At 40.9% G+C, this 21948-nt stretch overlaps 1 protein-coding gene across 2 annotated transcripts in view; it reads right to left on the reverse strand.

Moving 5' to 3' along the window:
- LOC306996406 (NACHT, LRR and PYD domains-containing protein 1a allele 5) overlaps nt 1-21948 on the reverse strand; it is a 51178-nt gene that overhangs the window by 13648 nt on the left and 15582 nt on the right. Inside the window, exons 2-9 of one of the 2 annotated variants that reach the window (XM_079608851.1) lie at nt 14478-14509; nt 13785-13817; nt 11364-11438; nt 5800-5835; nt 5644-5687; nt 3093-3145; nt 1982-2199; nt 868-1118 (exon numbers count right to left, since the gene is read on the reverse strand). In XM_079608851.1, the coding sequence (XP_079464977.1) occupies nt 868-1118; nt 1982-2199; nt 3093-3145; nt 5644-5687; nt 5800-5835; nt 11364-11438; nt 13785-13817; nt 14478-14509 (742 nt within the window). Of the gene's footprint in view, nt 1-867; nt 1122-1981; nt 2200-3092; nt 3146-5643; nt 5688-5799; nt 5836-11363; nt 11439-13784; nt 13818-14477; nt 14510-21948 lie in introns of both variants that reach the window. The other variant, XM_079608850.1, reaches the window with a different exon arrangement.

Here is a 21948-nt window from a genome sequence, read left to right on the forward strand (position 1 = left end):
TCAGACACTGGTCACGCTGAGGTATTCCCCATAGCATGAACACCAAGATGCAGTGTTTTGTTCCCTTTCTCAGGGAACTGGGTTGTACTCACAACTTAAGATGTTTTCTACCTATAAAATATCATTCCTTAAATTGTGACACTTGGGAAGAGACATTGTTTGGACAATTCATAAATAATATACAGTAGTGGCCAAAAGTGATGTCCAGCCTATTCAAATATGATTCAAATCTGTCAAATATTTTGTAACAATATTGCATAGTTATGCTTGGGAGTCAATTGCTTTATTTGTCAAATTAAGTAGATATAATTTTTGGCCAGACTGTCATTCAAAGAAATTCTGAACACATACAAAAACAAGAGAGACCTTTGCATGCTAGGCATTTGTGCATTGTAAAATACAACCAGTAACTGTAGTTTGACTTTTTGTTCTTCCCTCATATTTAAATAATTTAGAAAGAAGTTTTATTCAAGCTCTATATTGTAGCCCAGTCATGGAAAGTGTCAGATTCTGTGAAAACTGAGAGCATGATGCTGAACTCCGGGCAGGGATTATTTACTAGATGATGAAACTATTACACATGGACACAAAGCCACCCACTTCAATCAAACATCACAGAGCGGCAGAGATGCAGAACCGAAACTGGTGTGATGTCACAATGATGCCATCACTCCTACTGACTGCCACTAGTTTCTGTGCACAGCAGCGCCTTGCTCTAGTTTAAGCCTAAAATCAAATCTAAATATAGCAGATTACCAAAAGGTTACATCGCAAGGTTACCGAGAATACGGCCAGTCAGCCATGTTCTGTAAACACCGCTGGACTCGTCATATTTGTGTGAAAGCAGAAGCCCTTTAGGTTCCTCACCTTGATGTCTGAGCAGTTGTTTCCAGCCAGGTAAACTCTGAAGGAGAAGGAGTTTTCATGGCCCACCTCTTTATACACTTGCACGACCCCATGATGCTCTGCTGACTTGGACGTCTGAACAATGGGACCCACGGGGGAAAGTGAAGACACGGTCCACTTGACGTGACTCCCGGAGTGATCGGCCGAGGGCTCGATCTGCCCACGGCTGTTCTTCACATGGAGCACGCTGAACTTCACCTCGTTGTCTTTATCTGCTGAGAGCAACGTATGCAGGAGGAGACCGTGAGAACGCTTACAAATATAAAATATTTCATGTCAAAACCATTCAAAGAGCAAAACCGGTCCTACTGTTAAACTTTTGAGAAAACTATTTTTTTCTAGAGGAGAACCGATCCTCCCGCGTTCTCTTTCTCCATTCTGTTGTGAACACTTAATATTCAACAAATATTATTGATCCACCTGTACTGACACTATCAGATGAGAACAAAACGTGAACAGAATTGAGCTGAATAGTTGCTTATTGAACTGAACATGTTTTATAATGAATGAAGTTATTGAACTGAACTCAATCAACATATTGGGGCGTCATTCCACTTTTACGCTGATGATGACACCCACATTTATTTGCCCTTAAGAAACACGACAAAAAGTGCCTAAGCTCATTATCAGCATGCTTGTTAAATTGAATTACCAGATAAATGCTGTAGTTAAATCTAAGGCTAAGAGTGTATTAACATTTGCAGAGTTTGAGAGAGGGATCCATTCGTTCATTTCATCTAGACTTGACTATTGTAATTCTCTTTACATTGGAACGAGTCAATCCAATATAAGTCGTCTTCAGATGTTCAAAATGCAGCAAGCAGGCTCTCGACTGGCACATGGGAACGTAATCTTATTTCGCCAATACTACATTGGCTGCTTTTTTTTTTTTTAGATATTTATCCTGTTGTACAGCACAATGGCCAACTACTGTTGCTTTTATTGTGCTATATAAATAAAAGTTGATTTGATTTGATATTGACAGCAGCAGAATTTATTCACTGGCAATTATTTTTCACTATATGTATATAATAGGCTATATAAATAAATCTGACTTGACTTGATATCTCTGTACCTGCTAGACACAGTGAGTGTGGGAACTGGACGGATTTGAGAATGGATGGATCGCATTCCACATCAAAAATGGGTCCGGCAAACTTCCATGATCCGGTCAAGTACGTGCTAAACTTGCTCCAGGAGAGAACGCAGTATGTGATGTTGACGCGCTGGGACACCTCGAACACCAGCCCGGTGTCTGAACACTCATACACACCCTCAGCGTCCAGCTTTAGCCTACAGCACAGCAACAGGAAGTCAGTGTCAGATCGGTCAATCTGCAGCGTGTCCTCGTGTAGTGTTAACTCGTGTTGGTTAGCACTGAAGTCCTAGTTTACAGCCTGTGCAGTTATCAGTTTCCTTTTAGCACAATTCAATGTAGAATGATTAATCGCATCCTAAATAAAAGTTTGTTTACATAATATATTATGTGAGTGTACTGTTAAATTATTTTGCATATATAAATACACACACATATGCATATACTGTATATATTTTATATATAAGTGTATACATAATTTATATAATATATAAATATTTAATATATAAATTAAAAAAATTCATAAATATATACATGCATATGTGTGTGTATTTATATGTACAAAATAATTACACACAGTACATACACATATGTAAACACAAACTTTTATTTTGGATGCGATTAATCATGATTAATAATTGCCCAGCACTAAAAAGGTTTAACATTTCACATTTCAATACTGGTATAGATGCTTTTATTCTGTGTACACACACAGTACTATTCAAAAGTTTGGGGTCAGTAAGACTGTTTGTTTGTTTTTTGGAAGAATTTAATACTTTTATTCAGCAAAGATGCATTAAAACATTAATACATCTTACCGACCGCAAACGTTTGAATGGAAGTGTTCACATGTTGCTCTAAGAACCTTGGCTTTCTTCATGTATTATTCACTGGGGAATAGAAATAATTAAATGACACATTTGACCATTCTCACATTATCCCGGATTCTTATAAACCTGGCCGTGTTCAAGTTTAGCTCTGGTCATTTAGAAAAAGAGAGTCATAAAGCAAGGGGACGTGACTTCTGAGTCAGATGTGGCTGATCATCATTCTGCAACAACAGTGAGTAAGTCTGAACAGAGGAACTTACAGTAGCCGTTCTTTGGACATTTTCCTGGGCGAGACAAGCTCATACTTGGGATTCTGTGAGGGAAAAAACAGTTGCATGTCGTCATTAAATTCATCACTAGAAGTTAATCTGTCAATTAAACTGACCGTTTTGAAAGCTTAACCTACAGTAATTTTCTATCTATCTATCTATCTATCTATCTATCAGTGGTTCTCAAACTGTGGTATTGCCCTTAAAGGATTAGTTCACTTTAAAAAAAAACTTTTGCTGATAGTTTACTCACCCCGATGTCATCTAAGATGTCCATGTCTTTCTTTCTTCAGTGGAAAAGAAATGAAGGTTTTTGATGAACACATTTCTCCATATAATGGACGTCAATGGGCCCCAAACGGTTCAAGGTCAGATGACAGTGTCAGCGCCGCTTCAACGGGCTTTAAACGACACCAGACGATGAATACGGGTCTTATCTAGCGAAACCATCGTCATTTCAAAAATAAATAAAAAAGTTTAAGTTTTATAAGCACAAGCGCTCGCCTTGCTCTGTTCTATGATGCGTGTTCGTGACGTCAAGTAATACGCAATTACGTTGTAAAGGTCACGCTTCTGTGAAAAGTCCTGACGAATATTTTCTTTTAGGCTTTTTAATATTACACACCCAGGATACGCACACGAAATGGACATTTTAAACGATAAACTGACACAAAGACATTTGAATATGTGCAGGGTGCGATTTGTGAATGTTTTGAAACATTTTTATGCATAATAAATCATGAGAACATGAACTTCATCACTGCATGTGCAGGAATTGTAAAATCTTTTTTCTTATTAACTGAAGTAGCCTAACGCAATATTTTTACTCTAATAGCTTATCTTTCCCCCCCCCCCACACATATGAACTGTGATCAATAACGTTAACTTTACATCGCGATGCTGAGCTACAGTGAAATGATAGAAAAGACATTATCTGTGATAGCAATTCGCCTCATTCGCGTGAATTGGACGCGGGAATGAGGCTCGCGTCTACCGCGCCGTGCCAAACACCGCGCCGCAGGACCTCTAGACGCGCATAAACGCGCATTGACTTAACATTGAAATCACTCGCGCCAGACGCTCAAGAGTGAGTGAGTAATCATTTTTAAATAAAATTGACTTTAATCAAACCACGGATCCGTGATAAGTTTTGTGATCCGTCTCGCCACTATAGCACTATGATCACTTTGAGGGGAGGATAAATTTATCCCCACCGGGGATAAAAATAATTAAGCAGAGGCAGGGAAATATTGACCAGAAAGGGGGAAATCCCACGCATCCCCCCCGGCAAATCGCACCCTGAATCTGTGTGTATGGTCCTCCTTCCGCATATTTGTAAACACTGACTCGGTACATCAAGCGTGACCTTTTCAACGCAATTGCGTATTACGTGACGTCACGAACATGCATCACAGATGCCCAGCATTTGTGCTTATAAAACGTAAACTTTTTTATTTATTTTTGAAATGACGATGGTTTCTCTAGATAAGAGTCTTATTCATCGTCTGGTGTCGTTTAAAGCCCGTTGAAGCGGCGCTGACACTGTCATCTGGACCTTGACCCGTTTGGGGCCCATTGACGTCCATTATATGGAGAAATGTGTTCATCAAAAACCTTCATTTCTTTTCCACTGAAGAAAGAAAGACATGGACATCTTGGATGACATCGGGGTGAGTAAATTATCAGCAAAAGTTTTTTTTAAAGTTAACTAATCCTTTAATGTCTGAGAGTTTGATCTCCTGTAGCTGACGAAGGTTTGTTTTATTCTCTTGACTCAAGACTTGGTCTCATCTAGCCAAACCATCTGTCATGTTATAACAAAAATAAACATTTATATACTTTTTAACCACAAATGCTGGTCTTGCACTAGCTCTGCGATGCGCCACACATTACGTTATCACGCTAGTTTCGGTTCAAAAAGGTCAAGTAGGGCAAAAAACTCCAATGTTGTTTACCTTTCATTCATTTATTTTTATTGTAAATGGCGTTTGACTCAGTCTTTGCACGTTGGCTTTTAAACACTCGGTCGGTACTTCTGCCTACATCACGCTTGACCTTTCAGCGTGATTACGTAATGTGTGTCGCATCGCAGAGCTAGTGTAAAACGAGCATTTGTGGTTAAAAGTATATAAATGTTTATTTTGTTTTAATATGTCCGCTGGTGTGTCTAGATAAGACTCGGCTGGATCGTGAGAGACTTTGAAGCTGAAACTCCCATCTGGACCTTCGACCCGCTGGACCATTGAAGCCACTATATGGAGAACACCCTGGAGTGTCATTATTTTCCTGTTTATCACTGCTTTGAAACAATCTGTATTGTAAAAAGCGTTATATAAATAAAGGTGACTTGACTATATGGAGAAAAATCCTGGAACGTTTTCCTCAAAAACCTTAATTTCTTTTTGACTGAAGAAAGAAAGACATGAACTTCTTGGATGACGTGGGGAGAGTAAATTATCAGAATATTTTAATTCTGAAGTGAACTCCTCCTCTAAGCTATGAATGATCGGTTGATGTTATCAGTGTTTAGAGACGGACTGACCTTTAGAGCTCTGCACTTCTCACAGCACGGCTGAAGCTGCTCATCTGAGGCATTATGGGAGAGAAACACACTATATGACTGACTCAACAAACACACAACATCAGCTCACGCTGTAAACATCTGAGACATGTTGAAAACAGAGAGACGTATCATTACCGCTGGGTTTTTCTACACTGGATCTCGCGTTGGAGTCTGAAAAAGCATGATATTCCATCATTAAGATTGATCTTTCACTCAAGCTGTGGAAAACCCTTTATCAGAGCCCTGAAACCTTCACATTTCATTTTTATCTTACAATAAAACAAGTCATTGTCTTGGTGTCCATTACTGTGATTATTTATTGCTATATATTAGGCTTTAGTACTGTTTTTAGTGCACTTCATCTGCTTTAAAATAGCGAAGCACTTCACAAACACTCAGGCTTTACATTTATTCATTTAGCAGACGCTTTTATCCAAAGCGACTTACAAATGAGAAACAATAGAAGCAATTAAACTAGCAGTAGGACAACATGTAAGTGCTATGACCCTTCACAGGTCAATCTAACGCAATTGTTTTTTTTGTTTTTTTGTTTTTTTAAAGTTAGAATAGAGAAGAAAGTATTAGTATTACTGGATCAAGTGCTGCCGAAAAAGATATGACTTCAGCAGTTTCTTAAAAATGGTTTATAAACAGTGTTTACATACACTATATGTACAAAAGTATTGGGAGACCTGCCCAGTACACCAACAGAGACTGTAATGACATCTCATTTGAAATACATAGACATTGATACGGAGTCGTAGTGTTGGGTCCGAGTCCACCTTTGTCGAGTCCGAGTCGAGTCCAAGTCCTTAACAACCGAGTACAAGTCCAAGTCCGAGTCCAAAGAGGGTCGAGTCGGACTTGAGTCCGAGTCCTTAACATCCGAGTCCTAGTCGAGTCCGGCCGAGTCCACAAAGATTTAAATGATTTGAAATTGACCTTTCACAAAGACCCGCCCCTCTTGGTTACTGTTGCTACGTCCGACAAGCCATTCCTCTCTCACTCCACATGTTCTCGGTCGGAGCAAAGAGGACACTAACAATGTGCTAACAGACAAGACAGAGCAGGGTACTTTTGGTTTGAAATAAAGTCTCAGCTTTCAATTTTTTAAATTTTTATGAAATTCAAACGATAAATACTGCTTTGTGGTGCTTTAATGTGTAGGCCTCAGTTCAAGCAGCACGTGAACTGATAATCTCTTCTAGTTATAGCACAAATTTCTAAAAAAGAAATCAATACACACTATTTTTCAAGTTCAAGTCCACTGCCTTTAATCTACTAACTGATTTGGTTTGTTTGTCGAACAAAAATGGCGTGTATCTGCATTATAATTGGTCAGATCACCTGTCAATCAAATCCCGGCGAAAGGTCTCAACACTGAGCTCTTAAATTAATATTTTAAACCTTACAAAATGATTGCAATGTATAGTTACAGTCATACGTTTACCTATTGTACATCTTTTAGAATCTGCAAGGTAATGCTTAATAATGCAACACAATGCATTAAGAGCCAGGGGTAAACTTTTGAGCAAGATGATGATGTTTAAATTTTTCTTATTGTGTTGTACATGCTAATATCTTATTTAGCCTCTGAAGGGTTGGACTAAATTAATGAATGCATTTTTAAACAAATAAGACCAATTTACACCAATGATCCAGTTCAAAAGTTTACACCTCTTGGCTCTTAACGGATGCTTCCTTCTTGTGCATCACTAAATGTTTGCAGGGTTTGTAATAGTTGTGTATGAGTCCCTCAGTTGTCACCAGTGTGAAAGTATGGATCTTACAATCATAGTCACTGCTAGTAAGGAGTCAAATATGCAGAAGATGCTGGAAAAGCAAAGGATGTGCAGGAGCTGGATGATTTTTCCTCAACCATTAAAAAAAAAAAAAGTTGTGGATCATTCAGGTAATGACACAATATTAAAATCGAGCCTATGTAATTTGTCTTTATTTTGTGTTTGTATTTTATTTAGGCTATTAAACATCTGTTATGTGAAAAAGCTTTTTCAGGGCAGTACTAAATAGAAACAATGTGTATGATCCGTCTTATTAAAAAACATAAAAATAACATTTTAGAGATTCTGCAAGGAGTATGTAAACTTATGACTAAAGTATAAATGCAACAAAAATGATAACATTATTAGACGCCAAAATGTTGCTATGGTTATCACGTTCTTATGTTGCTATGTGTCAAATCATCGCAATTTCATGACTCAAAGGACAACAATTAAGTGGATTCAATCCCAGATTTAAATGCAGTTATCACTATTTATAATTTACAGTGTGAACGTAACCACTGGTCCTCTAGAAGTATGAAAAACAAAACTATTTAGATTGTCAACAGCGCTCCCTTTAAGCCATCACTTACCGCGTTCGGCCACTCTCCCTAAAACTCTCGTCATAAACACTGACTGAAGTTGTCCGCACTGCACAGTGAATATTTTAATTATATTGCGTCTAGAGAGACTTTGTTGTTTATGAGGGGATTTGCGAAAGGATAAAGCTCGTGCTGATTCTAAACATACATTTTGAGCGAATTATTCGCATGCGGACTCTAAAACGCCTCTGATTTGCCACTGTGTTTATGCACTTAACTGTGATTGGCTACAATGCTCAACGCTGAAACAACGTTGTTTCGTTTCGTTTTTGAATAAAAAAAATTCACAAAATTTAGTTTTGTGTCATCCAGTGCCCGGACTCGACTGGACTCTATATGGGGAGGCTGCAGACCTGGAGCCGGTAGATATAGGACCCAAACAGTTTTACGCCCCTGGCAGTTTTACGCCCCTGTTGTTCCTGATGCGTCCAGTAGGGAGATATACTGCGAAATAACATCATTAAATCGACGCTAACACATTAATAACCCGTCCATAGACTTGACATTTTGTGTTTTTTGTTCATTTAAATATAAACGCTACAGTGTAGATCTGCACGGATTAAAATAGAAAAATAGATGCAGATATTCAGTCGGTGTTCACTCTCTTCACTCAGCCTACAGAAGACTTGTTTTTGTGAATTGAAAAATTAAAAATACACATAGTTGGATCAACTACGTGTTATGACAAGTAATGATATGACCTACTGCAGTCATAGGCCTATTCACCGTAGGTTTTTATATGGAGACTAAGTGAAATATGTTGTTGTGAATTTATATAAAGTTACATTTAGATATTAACCATATTTAGACCATTAGACATACAGTACCGTGTAATCATATGGATCCTCGATTTAATATCTGCTGTACTATTCTCTATTGGTCGTCATACAGCTACAAAACAGTGTCCTACATACGTGGTAAGATAAATTTAAGCCAGATCGTCCTGAACTTTTTGGTAAATTCTGGGCAAGTTTCATCTGCATAAAGACAGAACCATCCAATGGCAAAACCTTTAAACTCAAATGTTTCTAAAACAAATAATATCCTTGAGTCTGTTGTCAAGAACCTTTCATTTTTTTATTGACAAAATGTAATATTTTATTGATTTGTGTAGCCTAATTCAATCTCTTTTGATGTCCGTATACCCCCCTTGTTTTTTTTTCCCCTCTTCTCACTGTTAATGTCTGTATCCTTTCATTTGCAATACAAAATAAATAAATAAATAAATTTAAAAAAAGATTAAAACATACCTTAATTCGTGTCGCTGTACAGTCTCCCCCTACTGGACGCATCAGGAACAACAGGGGCGTAAAACTGCCAGGGGCGTAAAACTGTTTGGGTCCTATTTCTACCGGCTCCAGGTCTGCAGCCTCCCCATACTCACTGGACTCGGACATTTTTCCGAGTCTAAAATGTCCCGAGTCCGTGTCAAGTCCGAGTACAAATTCATTCGAGTGCGTGACAAGTCCGAGTCCATTCAAAATTGGACTCGAGACCGGACTCGAGTCCGAGTCCGAGTTCGAGTACCCCAACTCTACGGAGTCGGTCCCTCTTTGCAGCTATACAAGCTTCCACTCTTCTGGGAAGGCTATCCTCAAGATTTGGGAGTTTCTGTGGGAATGTTTGCCCATTTGTCCAGTAGAGCAGTTGTGTGGTCAGGCACTGATGCTGGACGAGAAGGTCAATCTCTGGGATGGGGTCGAGGTCAGGGCTCTGTGTGCGGCCCAGTCAAGTTCTTCCACACCAAACTCCTCCAACTATGTCTTTATTGACCTTGCTTTGTGCAATGGGGACAGTCAAGTTGGAATAGAAAAGGTCTTCCCACATTGTTCCCACATAGGGTGGTGATGCCGCAATGGATAAGACACATGCCTTTGGTGTGAGAGACCCGGGTTCGAATCCACTGTGAGACACCAATGTGTCCCTGAGCAAGACACTTAACCCTTAGTTGCTCCAGAGGCGTGCGACCTCTGACATATATAGCAATTGTAAGTCGCTTTGGATAACAGCGTCAGCTAAATGAATAAAAAATGTAAATTGTTGGAAGCATAGCATTGATCAAAATGTCTTGGTATGCGGACGCATCAATATTTCCCTTCAGTGGAAGTAAGAGGCTTAGTCCAACCCCAGAAAAACAGCCCTCCAGCACCAAACTTTACAGTCAGGCAGGTGACGTTCTCCTGGCATCTGCCAAACCCAGACTCGCCCATCAGACACAGAGAAGCGGGATTCGTCCGGTTTCACTGCTCTAGAGTCCAGTGACCGTGTGCTTTACACACTCCATCCACATACTACACACCACATGCTCGGCCAGGGAAACCCACTCCACGAGGCTCCCGCCGCACAGGTTGTGTGCTGATATAAAGCCAGTGGAAGTGTGTAACTCTTCAGCTGTGGAATCAGCAGAGCGTTGGAGACTTTTACACACCATGTGCACTCATTGACCGGTTCACTCTGAGACTTTACATGATCCTCTGCTTGAGTTTTTGCTGTTCCTAAACGCTTAAACTCTCCAATAGCACCGCTTACAGTTGAGCGTGGAATATCTAATCTAGCAGGGATGAAATGACACAATCTGACTTACTGCAAAAGTGGCATCCTATCACTGACCCTTTCACAACGACCCTTTCACAAATGTCTATAAACAACCATGACTAGGTGCTTCATTTTATATGCCTGTGCCAATGGGTCTCACTGAAACACCTGAATTCAAGAATTAAGCAGTCCCATACTTTTGATCATATAGTGTATGTAAGAGATGGCCCAGTGGTCAGAGAGAATCATTTTAAGCAAGCTGGACAGAGGTTCAGTGGATCCCCAAAAGGTGGTTTATTATTAAAAATGAAAAAATAAATATTTACATGGTCATATACTGAAATACAACCAAAACACAAAGAAAGGCTACACCAAATAATTTGGTCAAATTTGCAACAGGGTCTCATTTTTGGCCTTAAACAAACCAAGACTGACCTGATAAGCTATATAGGGCTAACTCCACCCTCGGGCTGTACCAAATAAACAAGCAGGGACCAAACAGACAATACACTATACACAAAAATAAAAATGAAACACTAAACATATTCACAAATAACTGTGTAAACCCATGGGTACTTAACCACACACACACAAAACATTACACTTTTTTTTTTTTTTATATATCCCACATTAAAAGGGATAAAAACATCCATTTTAATGTGTCAAAAGGGAGACCCACTGTCTTAGACTTTGAAAACTCCTGGTGTACATTATTCATATTTTAAGGAGATAAAAGTATATAACGCATCAGAAAAGATTATATAAAAGAGCAAATCTCAACCTGAATCTCCTTCCTCTTCCTCTTCCTCTTCATGTGCCTCCTCTTCCTCTGAGCTCTCCTCAGCTGACGTATTATCTGAACAAACACACGCACAATATCATGTTATGCATGTTTCTTTGAGAAAAACTCTCGCCTTCCACACCAGCTCAACTCCTCTTCATTCGCTGTGTTGTTTCTTGTGTGCATCAGAAGAAAAACTGAGATTGGACAGCACCCTCTAACTAACAGCTGCTCTTCTGATCCACGTCAAAATACAAATCATATATGCGTTATCGTGAGTAGATGGCAAACTACTCTATTACTTTAACCTGGTAACATTTTTAAACATTGATCTGAACTTAAATTTTTAATGAAAAAATTCAAGTGTAAAAAAGTTAGAGAAGTTCAAGTTTGCCGTAAATCAAATGTACTGACCTCAACATTTTTATTTTATACAAAATATATATTTTACCAAATAATTTCTACAGTTGTTAGAAATCCATGAGTCTAACCAAGCTGTGAAACAGAAATGTTGGCACTACAAGAGTTTTTAAGATCATGGTAACCACAGGTGAATAGCATATCACAACCAAAGTAACTATATGGCTTTAAACTATATGGTTTCTATAACACTACAGTATTTGATGCATGTATGATCAAAGTATGAAAAACAACAAAACGAGCAGAATAAAACACTGCTGGTCTGGAAGAGGAAGTGTGGTGCACATGTGCTCCAGTTCTGGGGCCTCATTTATAACCGTTGCGTACACACAAAACAGGCCCTGAAAGAGGCGTACGCCACTTCCGACGCATAAGTTGTGATTTATAAAAACAAACTTGACGGGAAAATGTGCGCACTTGCACGCAAACTCTGACCCATGCGTACGAACGTTTTGGAGACGGAGCAGTTTGGCGACACCGATGGTGAGCTGGAGTTAAATGTCTTTTTGGTCACTTTTAGAAAGAAAATCTAAAGAAAATTAGATAGGACTACAGAAAGATAATACAAATATAATTTCACTCACCAAGCCTATCACTTGAAGCAAATATCCATATGTCCGCCGCGCGCGTTGGACCGTTTAGTGAAACTGACGCATATCTAACGGCAGATGAAGTAAAACCGTACTAAATCTTCATTATGAGTCCCAATCATAAATAGTATACAGTGCATGTTCACAATAACAGTTTAAATAAAATAATGATTTAAACTATGTTTTTACTTCTGATATAAACATTTAGATTAATCTCATTAATGGAGTTAAACACTTAAACTGCATGAAATTTACTGAAAAGTAAAAAAAAAAAAAACTTATATTCAATAAATAGGCTAGTCTATAAATATTTGTCGTGGATGCAATGCTTTTGAACACTTTTCCTTTGGCATGCTGTGTTTCAATGTTTTAACTACAGAGATAATTGCTTACACTCTAAAAAATGCTGGGTTGTTTTAACCCAATTTTGGGTCAAATATGGTCAAACCCAAATGTTGGGTTAAAAATGTAATTATAAAATGTAATGGCTGAGTTTGTCCATATTTGACCCAAAGTTAGGTTAAAACAACCCAGCCTTTTTAGAGTGTATCATGATAATAGCAGATTGTGCAAATATAGGCCTAATGCACAACAAGGTCTATCTGTTTCCATTAAAAATATAAATCAATTAAAAATATTATTTGGTCAGTGGAAAAGATTGAGAAAAACTTTCTCTGGAATGTATTTTACACTATTTGATTTATTTATTCAAAAACAAGGCAAGGATAGGCTACTAAATGATTTTTATTAATGTAATGTGACGGCACATCCGTATTTCATATTTTCCTAATGTCTTGTACCGTTAAACATGTCATCACGTGAATGAATAATCATATGCAAATGATATGCAGATGAGGATATGCATAGTAAAACTAGGCGTTGTAAGCTCCACATATGGTTATTTCGGGGAGGAGACGCATGTGCGCACAATCTTCCGCTGCCTGGGATTTATAAAGTGAATTCTGCGCAGGTTCTGGCGTACGCACGGTTTTATAAGTCTGAATATTTTTTTGCGCACGCCATTTTTGGCTTTCAGGCGCACGTACACTTTTAGTAAGGATCCTACCCACAGTTTTATAAATGAGGCCCCTGATCACGATTACAGGAACTGTTTGGTAGAGGTTATTATAGCTGAGCGAGGGTCGAGCACTAAACACACACACAATCCAAGGGTTCACAGTCAATGTTCAACATGGTATCAAAACGTATCGTTGTTGTGTCACGTGTCTTTTGGTGTGACTTAAGTTGAAGGGAAGATGATGTTGATTTATGGAGAAACCCAGGTAAACACAACAGGTGCACATACTTGTTACTGCAATGGGGAATATTTACAGGAATATTTACAGTCCATTAACTCTTCATGTGCTACTCTTTGATTATGGTGAGTTTTAAATGAGCTGACATACTGTACCTGAACTGCTGTGAGAACTCTCAGCTGGTTGATCTGTTAAACAGAAAACAGGGACATAACAAGCTCAATGAGGGGTCCATGAACGAATGTCTCAATCTATACAGCTCAAACTGAAGCTTCCTTAATCATTCATTCAGAAGAGAACTTTTTAAGAGAAACATCTAAATTAACCAGCAATCTCACTAAATGTTCTGGTCCTTTGTGTGGCCACTTGAGGTCACTGTTTCTGTTTTTATTCTTTTGTGTGTGTGTGTGTGTGTGTGTGTGTGTGATCCTGTTGTTGCTGTCACATTGAGCTCTACTCCTCACATTTGTATTTTCCATCCTGGCTCTTGCGTTTTTTTTACTTTTAGTGTTTTGACTTGTAAATAGAGCTGCTTCTGGGGTCAAAACTTCAAGTCTACATGTGTTTGTCAAATTATATATGTTATATGGTTGCTTTAGACAATTAACAACTTATAATTACTAAGTAAGTAAAGTATAGTTTTTAATAATAGAGTATCATTTTAAATAAAAAGTACAATAGTATCTGAATGACAGTGGAGTGGAGTGTAGGTGTATGCAAGGTTATGATGACCTCTACTGGAGAACATGTTTACACTGTTTTACACTGTTTACTGGTGGCCATGTCCTTCTCTCTGTTCAAGCTTAATTAAATGAATCTGGTTTGGGATGCTGAACACATTGACTTACCCTTCAGGTCTGATGGCGAAACGTCTCCATTCCTGAAAAGAACAATTAAACTATATGTGAATATCATAAACATACCTGCTAAAATGTCTAGTTTCAATTTGGATATTTAAGAAATGCAGTGGGGTAAAAAAAGGAAGAAAATTTAGCAATAACCTTGCAACCAGTGGAAGGCTACAATCTTGACTTTCCAATTAGCTTGGACATTGAGCTTCACTTAATGTCATAATGGTGAAATATACACAACAGCGCACTGGTGTCCTGAAAGCTCAGACAGTTTCTGTGAAGCAAATGACATGACGTGACATGACAAAACTATATATAGACTAAACTATACTCACGTCATGCCATTTGCTTGCAATGTCATGTAAACACTGTTGATGTAGTGAGCGTGACTGACTGTAACATGACACCTGAACAACAATGACAGTCACTCTATAGACCAGCACTTCGCAAAGTCCGGATCCGGACCCGGAGAGAATTCAATCCGGACCCGCCTCCATTTCGGATTTCAAGAGCACTAATTCGCCTTTGGCTAAGCCACGCCCTAGAATGTAGATTGACCAATCACAGCGCAGCCAAGAACGAGCTCCACAGAGGTCTGACACTTCTTCACAGCGCTCCATTGACTTTAACACCGGCGTCTCATATGTTTGGTCTCGGCAGGCTATTACCATCGTAGTTTTATCAAAAATATGGTTAAACGTTGTGCCTGGGACATTTGTAACACAGATACGCGTTTCCCAGAGAGGTTGGAGGGGGGGTCCGTTTTTTTCCCTTCCCAAAACCTAAGTCAAATCCTGACAAGTGTCGTCTTTGGATTAAACTGTGTGGACGTCCTCAGTCAGCGAAACCCCTCAAGATCAACAACACACTTTTGTGTGCTCTATTTTTGCTTTTAACCGTACTGTGAAGTTATACTAGTTAGACAGTTTTATGCTGGTTTAGGTCATGATTTCGGTTCTCTACCCTAATTGTTGATACGCTAGCACACGCTGCTAATAAATACAACTTTATACTCGCGTAGTCCGTTTGCTTTGTAATAACGATTATAGAAGTGAATAGAGACCCAGCTTTGCATGAACAGTGTTGCTCCTGATATTGTGAGTCACAGCCTCCGTCTCCATTAGGATATGCGGTGGGTCAGTTTTTTAACTGTGACCGGTATACTTTTGCCTCTATTTGGATGCCTTGTTGTTGCTTGCGTTTATGTCTTGAATAAAGCCTTCGAACGCACACTGCAGACACTTTTGCCTACTTCTACCGGACACTTTATTTGCTGCTTTATAAAAGTTTGATAAAATTCCAGCAGGAAGAGCCGTCACAGCATAAGCCATATTGATACCAAACCAGAGCCCAGATGAAGTTGTCGGAGGTAGCAACAGTAACTAAGGGGGGCGGGGCTTAGCCAAAGGTGAATTGTGTGTAAGGGATTAAAAGTGTGGATTTCCTCATTTGATAAACGCCTGTTAAAATAATTTGTTTTGGGGTTTTTTTTATGTATTTTTGGAGATGGTCCGAAATAAAAGCGAAGGCGAGATATTCCTCCGTGATATTTTTGTCATGACATCCAGTGAGCATATGAAGTTTGACGTAATCGGGCGACACTTCACTGCAGTGAGCGTTGAGGATGTCAGTTTAAGGGGAAAAAAAGTTGACGAAGAAAATATAGTTTTCAAATATGATTGGAGTGGACAGAGATCCAGCACAAAGGCGTTCTGTTTGATTTGTAACGCGACATTTGGAGTACACCTGGCCACCTCATGCGTTTTCTGTGATCGCATAGCTATCTGATTGTGAAAAGACCAGGTGTAAATGCCCTCTCCGAAACGCATTCGAGACGGATTTAAATCCAATCGCTCAAACCACTTCAGGAGGAGGTCTGGGCCGCATTCCAGACGAAACTGGACAAGTGTAAACGCATCTGGTTGTTGAAACCACATATGTAAATTTGATTCAAAGTGATTTTGGCCACTTTTCCACTTGTTATTAATGTATCTTTAAATGCAAATGCAAAAAATGTTTGTATTGATTTGTTATGCATTTTTATTAAAAACCAGTTTTGTTATAACCAATTATTTCCTGACCTTTGACATTGATGAAAATTCAGATTTGGACCTTTGAATGTACACTTTGAGAACCCCTGCTATAGACCTTATACGCCAGAGAAAGCTCCAGTTCCCATTTAGTCAGTCACATTCAACGTTAAGTCGGACTGACGTCATGGGGTCTCGCCTGGGAGACCAATCATCTCCAAGTCGTAACAAAACGATACCCCTATGTCTACCTGGACATAGGGGTATAAATAGGACCAGCATTACTCATGTTCATATTTTGCTTCGGAGCCAAGCAGCTGCACAGCGATCGCTCTTTCCAATTCACCTCTAATGAAAAGGAGAGTGCATTTCTAAACAAAGAGCAAACAGCAGCAATTTTAATTTGCTATCAGGAGAACACTCCAAAAACAGCTATTTTAATGCTACTTTGCCTGGAGCTCGTCATGGGATCTTTCTGTCGGTGTGAAAGCGCTTTCCAGGGATGTTTGCTTCCAGCTTGCTGTGCACAGAGTGCAGCATTCGCCCCTTGGTGTTTTGGCTAAAAGAGCAAACACGGTCTTTCTCAAGATGTCTTTCCATCTGTGTGTTTTTGGATGTGGTCATTACCTGACTCCATCTGACAGCCACGATCGCTGTCTCTCATGCGTGGGCAAACAGCATGCTGAGAGACCATTCATCGAGGGTGCATGCTCTCACTGCAAGAGCATGTCCATGTTGGCATTGCGGTCGTGACTCTTCATCTTTAATACAGAGGCACGAGTCCCTTTTGCTGCTACCCAGCCCCATGTCGCTTCCCGTAGTAGAGCCATCAGGGTGGTTAGCACTCTGGGAGATCTGAGGGTTACAGTGAGGGTTCTTCGTCGGGCCGCCCCCACAAACCTCCCACTCCTCTAGCACGCCATGTGCCGCCGGGTTGCTCACATCAGGCACCTTGTGTCACATTCAGCGCTCCGGATGAGGATCGGATATCGATTGCTGCATCAGGGAGTGGGCTTTTGTTCTTGCTGAGCTTCCCCCCTTCGGGGTGGTTGCTCGTGCTGAATCGGATTCAGAGTTAACAGCCATGCTTTCCTGGGCCGCCGCGGGCATCGAGCTTGAGTGGAACCCTCCACCGTGTCTTGAGCGCTAGCGGATGGATGATTAGTTCCTGGGTACGGCGTGTGCCGCTCCAATGCCTTTCTTCCCAGAGGTGCATGAGAAGGTTCAGAAGACGTGGAAGGCACCTTTTACTGCACAAAGCTGTTCTTCTGTCTCCTCCACTCTCCCTTCACTCAATTCCCACTTTCTCAATAAAAGAGCAGTTACCAAGACCTCTGGGCTATACTGAGTCTGTGCTGACAGTGAGCGTCTGCGTTTCCAGGATGCACCGCCTCCTCACGCCTCACTGCCCAGTCCTTCACGGGACCCATGGAGCCAGCTAAGTGCACCACAACTCACCACCTTACTCCGGGATGCTGCGCTTCCCGGGTTGGGCCCCAGCGCTCCTCACTGAATGACAGTACAAACACGCGTTTCCCCCAGTGAGCGTTCTCAGGGAGGAAGAGGAGCAGGAATTGTTTTTTGCAGCATACTGGCCCAACCGGACCAGGTTCCCAGAACTGATGCTCCTCGTGACAGCCCCTCCCTGGTGGATTCCCTTGAGGAAGGACCTGATTTCTCAGAGATGGGGAACCATATGGCACCTGTTACCAAACCTCTGTAACCTCTATGTGTGGTCTCTGGACGGGACACAGAGGACTTAAGCCATTGCAGCACATCACAATGCAGTTGATGGCAGATTACAAGGCAAGCACGACCTGCTCAGGAGGTTAAATCTCCCAGTCCACCCCTCATCCCCTCCTGGGACCTCTCTGTCGTCCTTAGGTCTACAGAGAGCTCCTTTCGAGCCCCTAGAGTCAGTTGATCTTAAAACCCTGTCTTTAAAGACAACGCTCTTGACCGCGCTCACTTCCTTCAAGAGGGTGGGGAACCTGCATGCATTTTTGGTCATCGAATTGTGCCTAGAGTTCGGGCCGGCCCTGTCTCAAGCCATCCTGAGACCCGGATACGTGCCCAAAGTCCCGGTCGTACATTGCGTGTTTACGTGGTCCGCATGCAGAGCTTCAGAAGCTCAGAGAAGCTCTTTGTCTGCTTTGGAGGTCAGCAGAAGGGAAAGGCTGTCTCCAAACAGAGGTTGGCCCACTGAATAGTGGGATGCCATCGCCTTGGCATACCAGTCCCAAAGAGAGCCGTGCCCACTTAGGGTGAGAGCTCACTCCACTCGGGATGTTGCTTCCTCATGGGCATTAGTGCATGGCCTGCAGAGCAGCGGGCTGGGCAACACCTAACACATTTACGAGAGTGTGTTAGGTACAAACAGATAATGTGTGGGAAGACTGGCTCGGTGTCTCACTATCGGCGCCATTCCCATCTAACAGGGGACACGAGTGCCTACTTTCTCTTCATGTGAGTTCTCCACTTGCCGAACCCTGAATTTAATTCCTACAGCATCCGACGGCAGTCAGACGCGGTGTCCGACACCAGGCCCAGTACTCGTGTGCATGCCCGGCCAGTCAGCATTTGTACTGGGCTAAATGCCCATATGATGTGATTCCCCCCTCTGTAATCCCATGTTTTTTGTCCACGATACAGTTTCCCTGACGGTAAACCCCTGCCTTTCCCTGGGCGGTTCTGCTCTGCCCTGTCTCTGTGCTGGTAGTAGCTCCTCCCTAGATAGGTAAGACCTACCGCAGAGATCTTCCATATGTAGTACTGCCCCACGGGTCAGTCCTTACGTGTAACCTCCACACGTGCCTCCCTTCGGGCAGGGTGTGGTCTCCGCAGCGTTCCCCTCCTTTGGGATTGGGCACGCTTCCCCAGCGTTATGGTCATGGCTGAAAAACTATGGGAATTGAGTTCCGAAGCCCTCTTCCCTGGGGTAAGAACAGTAGCTTTGACCGTACCCAGAGTAAACCCTGTCCCTTCTATTTCCTTCGGTATGGAGGACTACCTACTCAGGCTTACATGGGGAGCTGGGTAGGTTACGACATTGTGAAAGCAGTTGTGAAAGCCAAAAGGGCACTCTGTAGCTTGCCAGTATCTGCATCTCCAACACTAGTAACATAGTTCAGTGGCTATGGCGCTTTCCATAAGTACCCCATGACATCGGTCCGACATAACGTCAAACGTGACTGACTGAATGAGAATGTCTAGGTTACTAATGTAACCCCCGTTCCCTTAAAGAGAGAACGGAGACGTTACCATCTGTTCCCTCCTTCAGGGAGTAACCAAGACATTTTTGTGGTAGCTCTGTATATTTCTATGACATCACTGTCGAAGAGTAATTAGCTGGTGAAGTGGATTCACTTATTGTGGTTAATTCATAAATTCTTTAGATCTTACCCTTATGCTGTGGAAATACAAACAGGAAGACAGAACACAACAAGCACAGCTGAAAAGGGGTGGGGCTACATAAGATCTACACTCCTGAGGGGGGCAAGCCAAAAAATGGGCCAAGCCGAATATGGAAATGAACAAGAATTGTACAAATACTGTAGATAAAGTTATTAGCATGGAATAGCCTTCCCCTTTGTTTTCTTTAAATGTTTAAGCCGTTTGGATAAACGTGCAGTCAGCTTATTACAGGACGAAGAGTTAGTGTTATAGTTAGTGTTATTCCACATTATGGCTTCAAACTGTTCATGAGTAGTTGAAAAATGTCTCCCAGTTCGTTTGAGTTTAATGTAAGACCAAATATTTACGATAAGGTTCAAATCTGGATTCTGATCAGGCCAAAACATGAACCTGATGGACTTGTTTTTCAGTCCGGATTTAGACCGTATCATAGTACCGAGACAGCTCTCGTTAGAGTCACAAATGATTTGCTCTTATCATCCGATCGTGGTTGTATCTCTCTATTAGTATTACTTGATCTTAGTGCTGCATTTGACACCATTGACCACAACATCCTTTTAAATAGACTCGAACATTATGTTGGCATTAGTGGAATTGCACTAGCATGGTTTAAATCATACTTATCTGACCGTTATCAGTTTGTAGCAGTAAATGAAGAGATGTCTTATCAATCACAAGTTCAGTATGGCGTACCACAAGGCTCAGTACTAGGACCGCTGCTGTTCACTCTGTATATGCTACCATTAGGAGATATCATTAGGAAACATGGAATTAGTTAGGGGCCAAGCACTGAAGGTGCGGGCACCTATTGTATCTGTTCCGGTTCTTCTTCTTCTTCTTTTTCTTTTTCTTTTTCTTTTTCCGACTGGGCGTCTATGGCAGCCTATAGAACCGTTTGCGGGAAACTTATGAAAATTGGCACAGTGATAGAGGACAGCCTGAACTATCACCATAGCAAATTTGGAGTCTCCAACTCATTCCCTCTAGCTCCACCAGCTGTCCAAAGTTTCACTCATGTTTATGCTAATAACTTTTGAACCACAAGGGCTAGAAACAAAATTCTTTTTTCCTCTGATTCCTGAGCTCACGACGATTCGACTGCACCTTGTGACGTCATTTTCCGTCATAATAGTTTTCCCGCCATTTTGAATTTTCCGAAAAACCTACTTTTTCGAACTCCTCCTAGGCCGTTGCTCCGAATTTCACGAAAAATTAACCAGATCATCTCCAGACCTTGACGACCAAAAGTTATGGAATTCAAGTTGATTCGAATTACCGTTCTCGAATACCGCTCAAATAAATTTTACGTAGCGCTTGCGAAAACAGACGTAAGGCCGTATCTCCACAACGCTTTATCGGATTCAGACCAAATTTGGTACATATCATCACAAGCATGACCTGAGGCTACATGCTGCGTTTCGGCGCAGCACCACCTACTGGTCCGGAGATATGAAGAATTTATGTTTTTGCTTATAACTTCTGAACGGTTTGTCCAAAAATCACAAAAGTGGTCTCGTTAGATTCAGGGCGTCATGCTGAGTTGACTGATATCCAATTTTCCCATATCAGCCATTTTGGCTGTCGGCCATTTTGAATTATGTGCTAAAATGCTGTATTTTATGAACGCATGAACGTATCGTTACGAAACTCAGTATGGGTCATCAGTACAAAGCCCTAAAGGTACTCATAATATTATGAGACAGCGCCACCTTTTGGTCAAAAGTTATAATGAAATTTCCAAAAATGCTAATAACTTTTGAATAAATTTGCCTATAGTAATGACACTGATCTCAATAGATGCCTTGGGTTATGCTGAAATCATAGATACCAATTTTGCCATAGTCAGTCAAACTTCCTGTCCGCCATCTTTATTTTCTTTTAAAACCTACTTTTTCGAACTCCTCCTAGAACGAACGTCCGATTTTCACCAAAATCGGATCGTGTCATCTCCAGATCGTGCCGAGTAAAAGTTATGGATTTCGTGTCGATAGACAAAACCGTTTTCGTATACCGCAGTGGCAAAG

This window comes from Phoxinus phoxinus (assembly GCF_949152265.1).
Source record: "Phoxinus phoxinus genome assembly, chromosome: 4".
In the NCBI taxonomy this organism is placed as follows: Eukaryota; Metazoa; Chordata; class Actinopteri; order Cypriniformes; family Leuciscidae; genus Phoxinus; species Phoxinus phoxinus.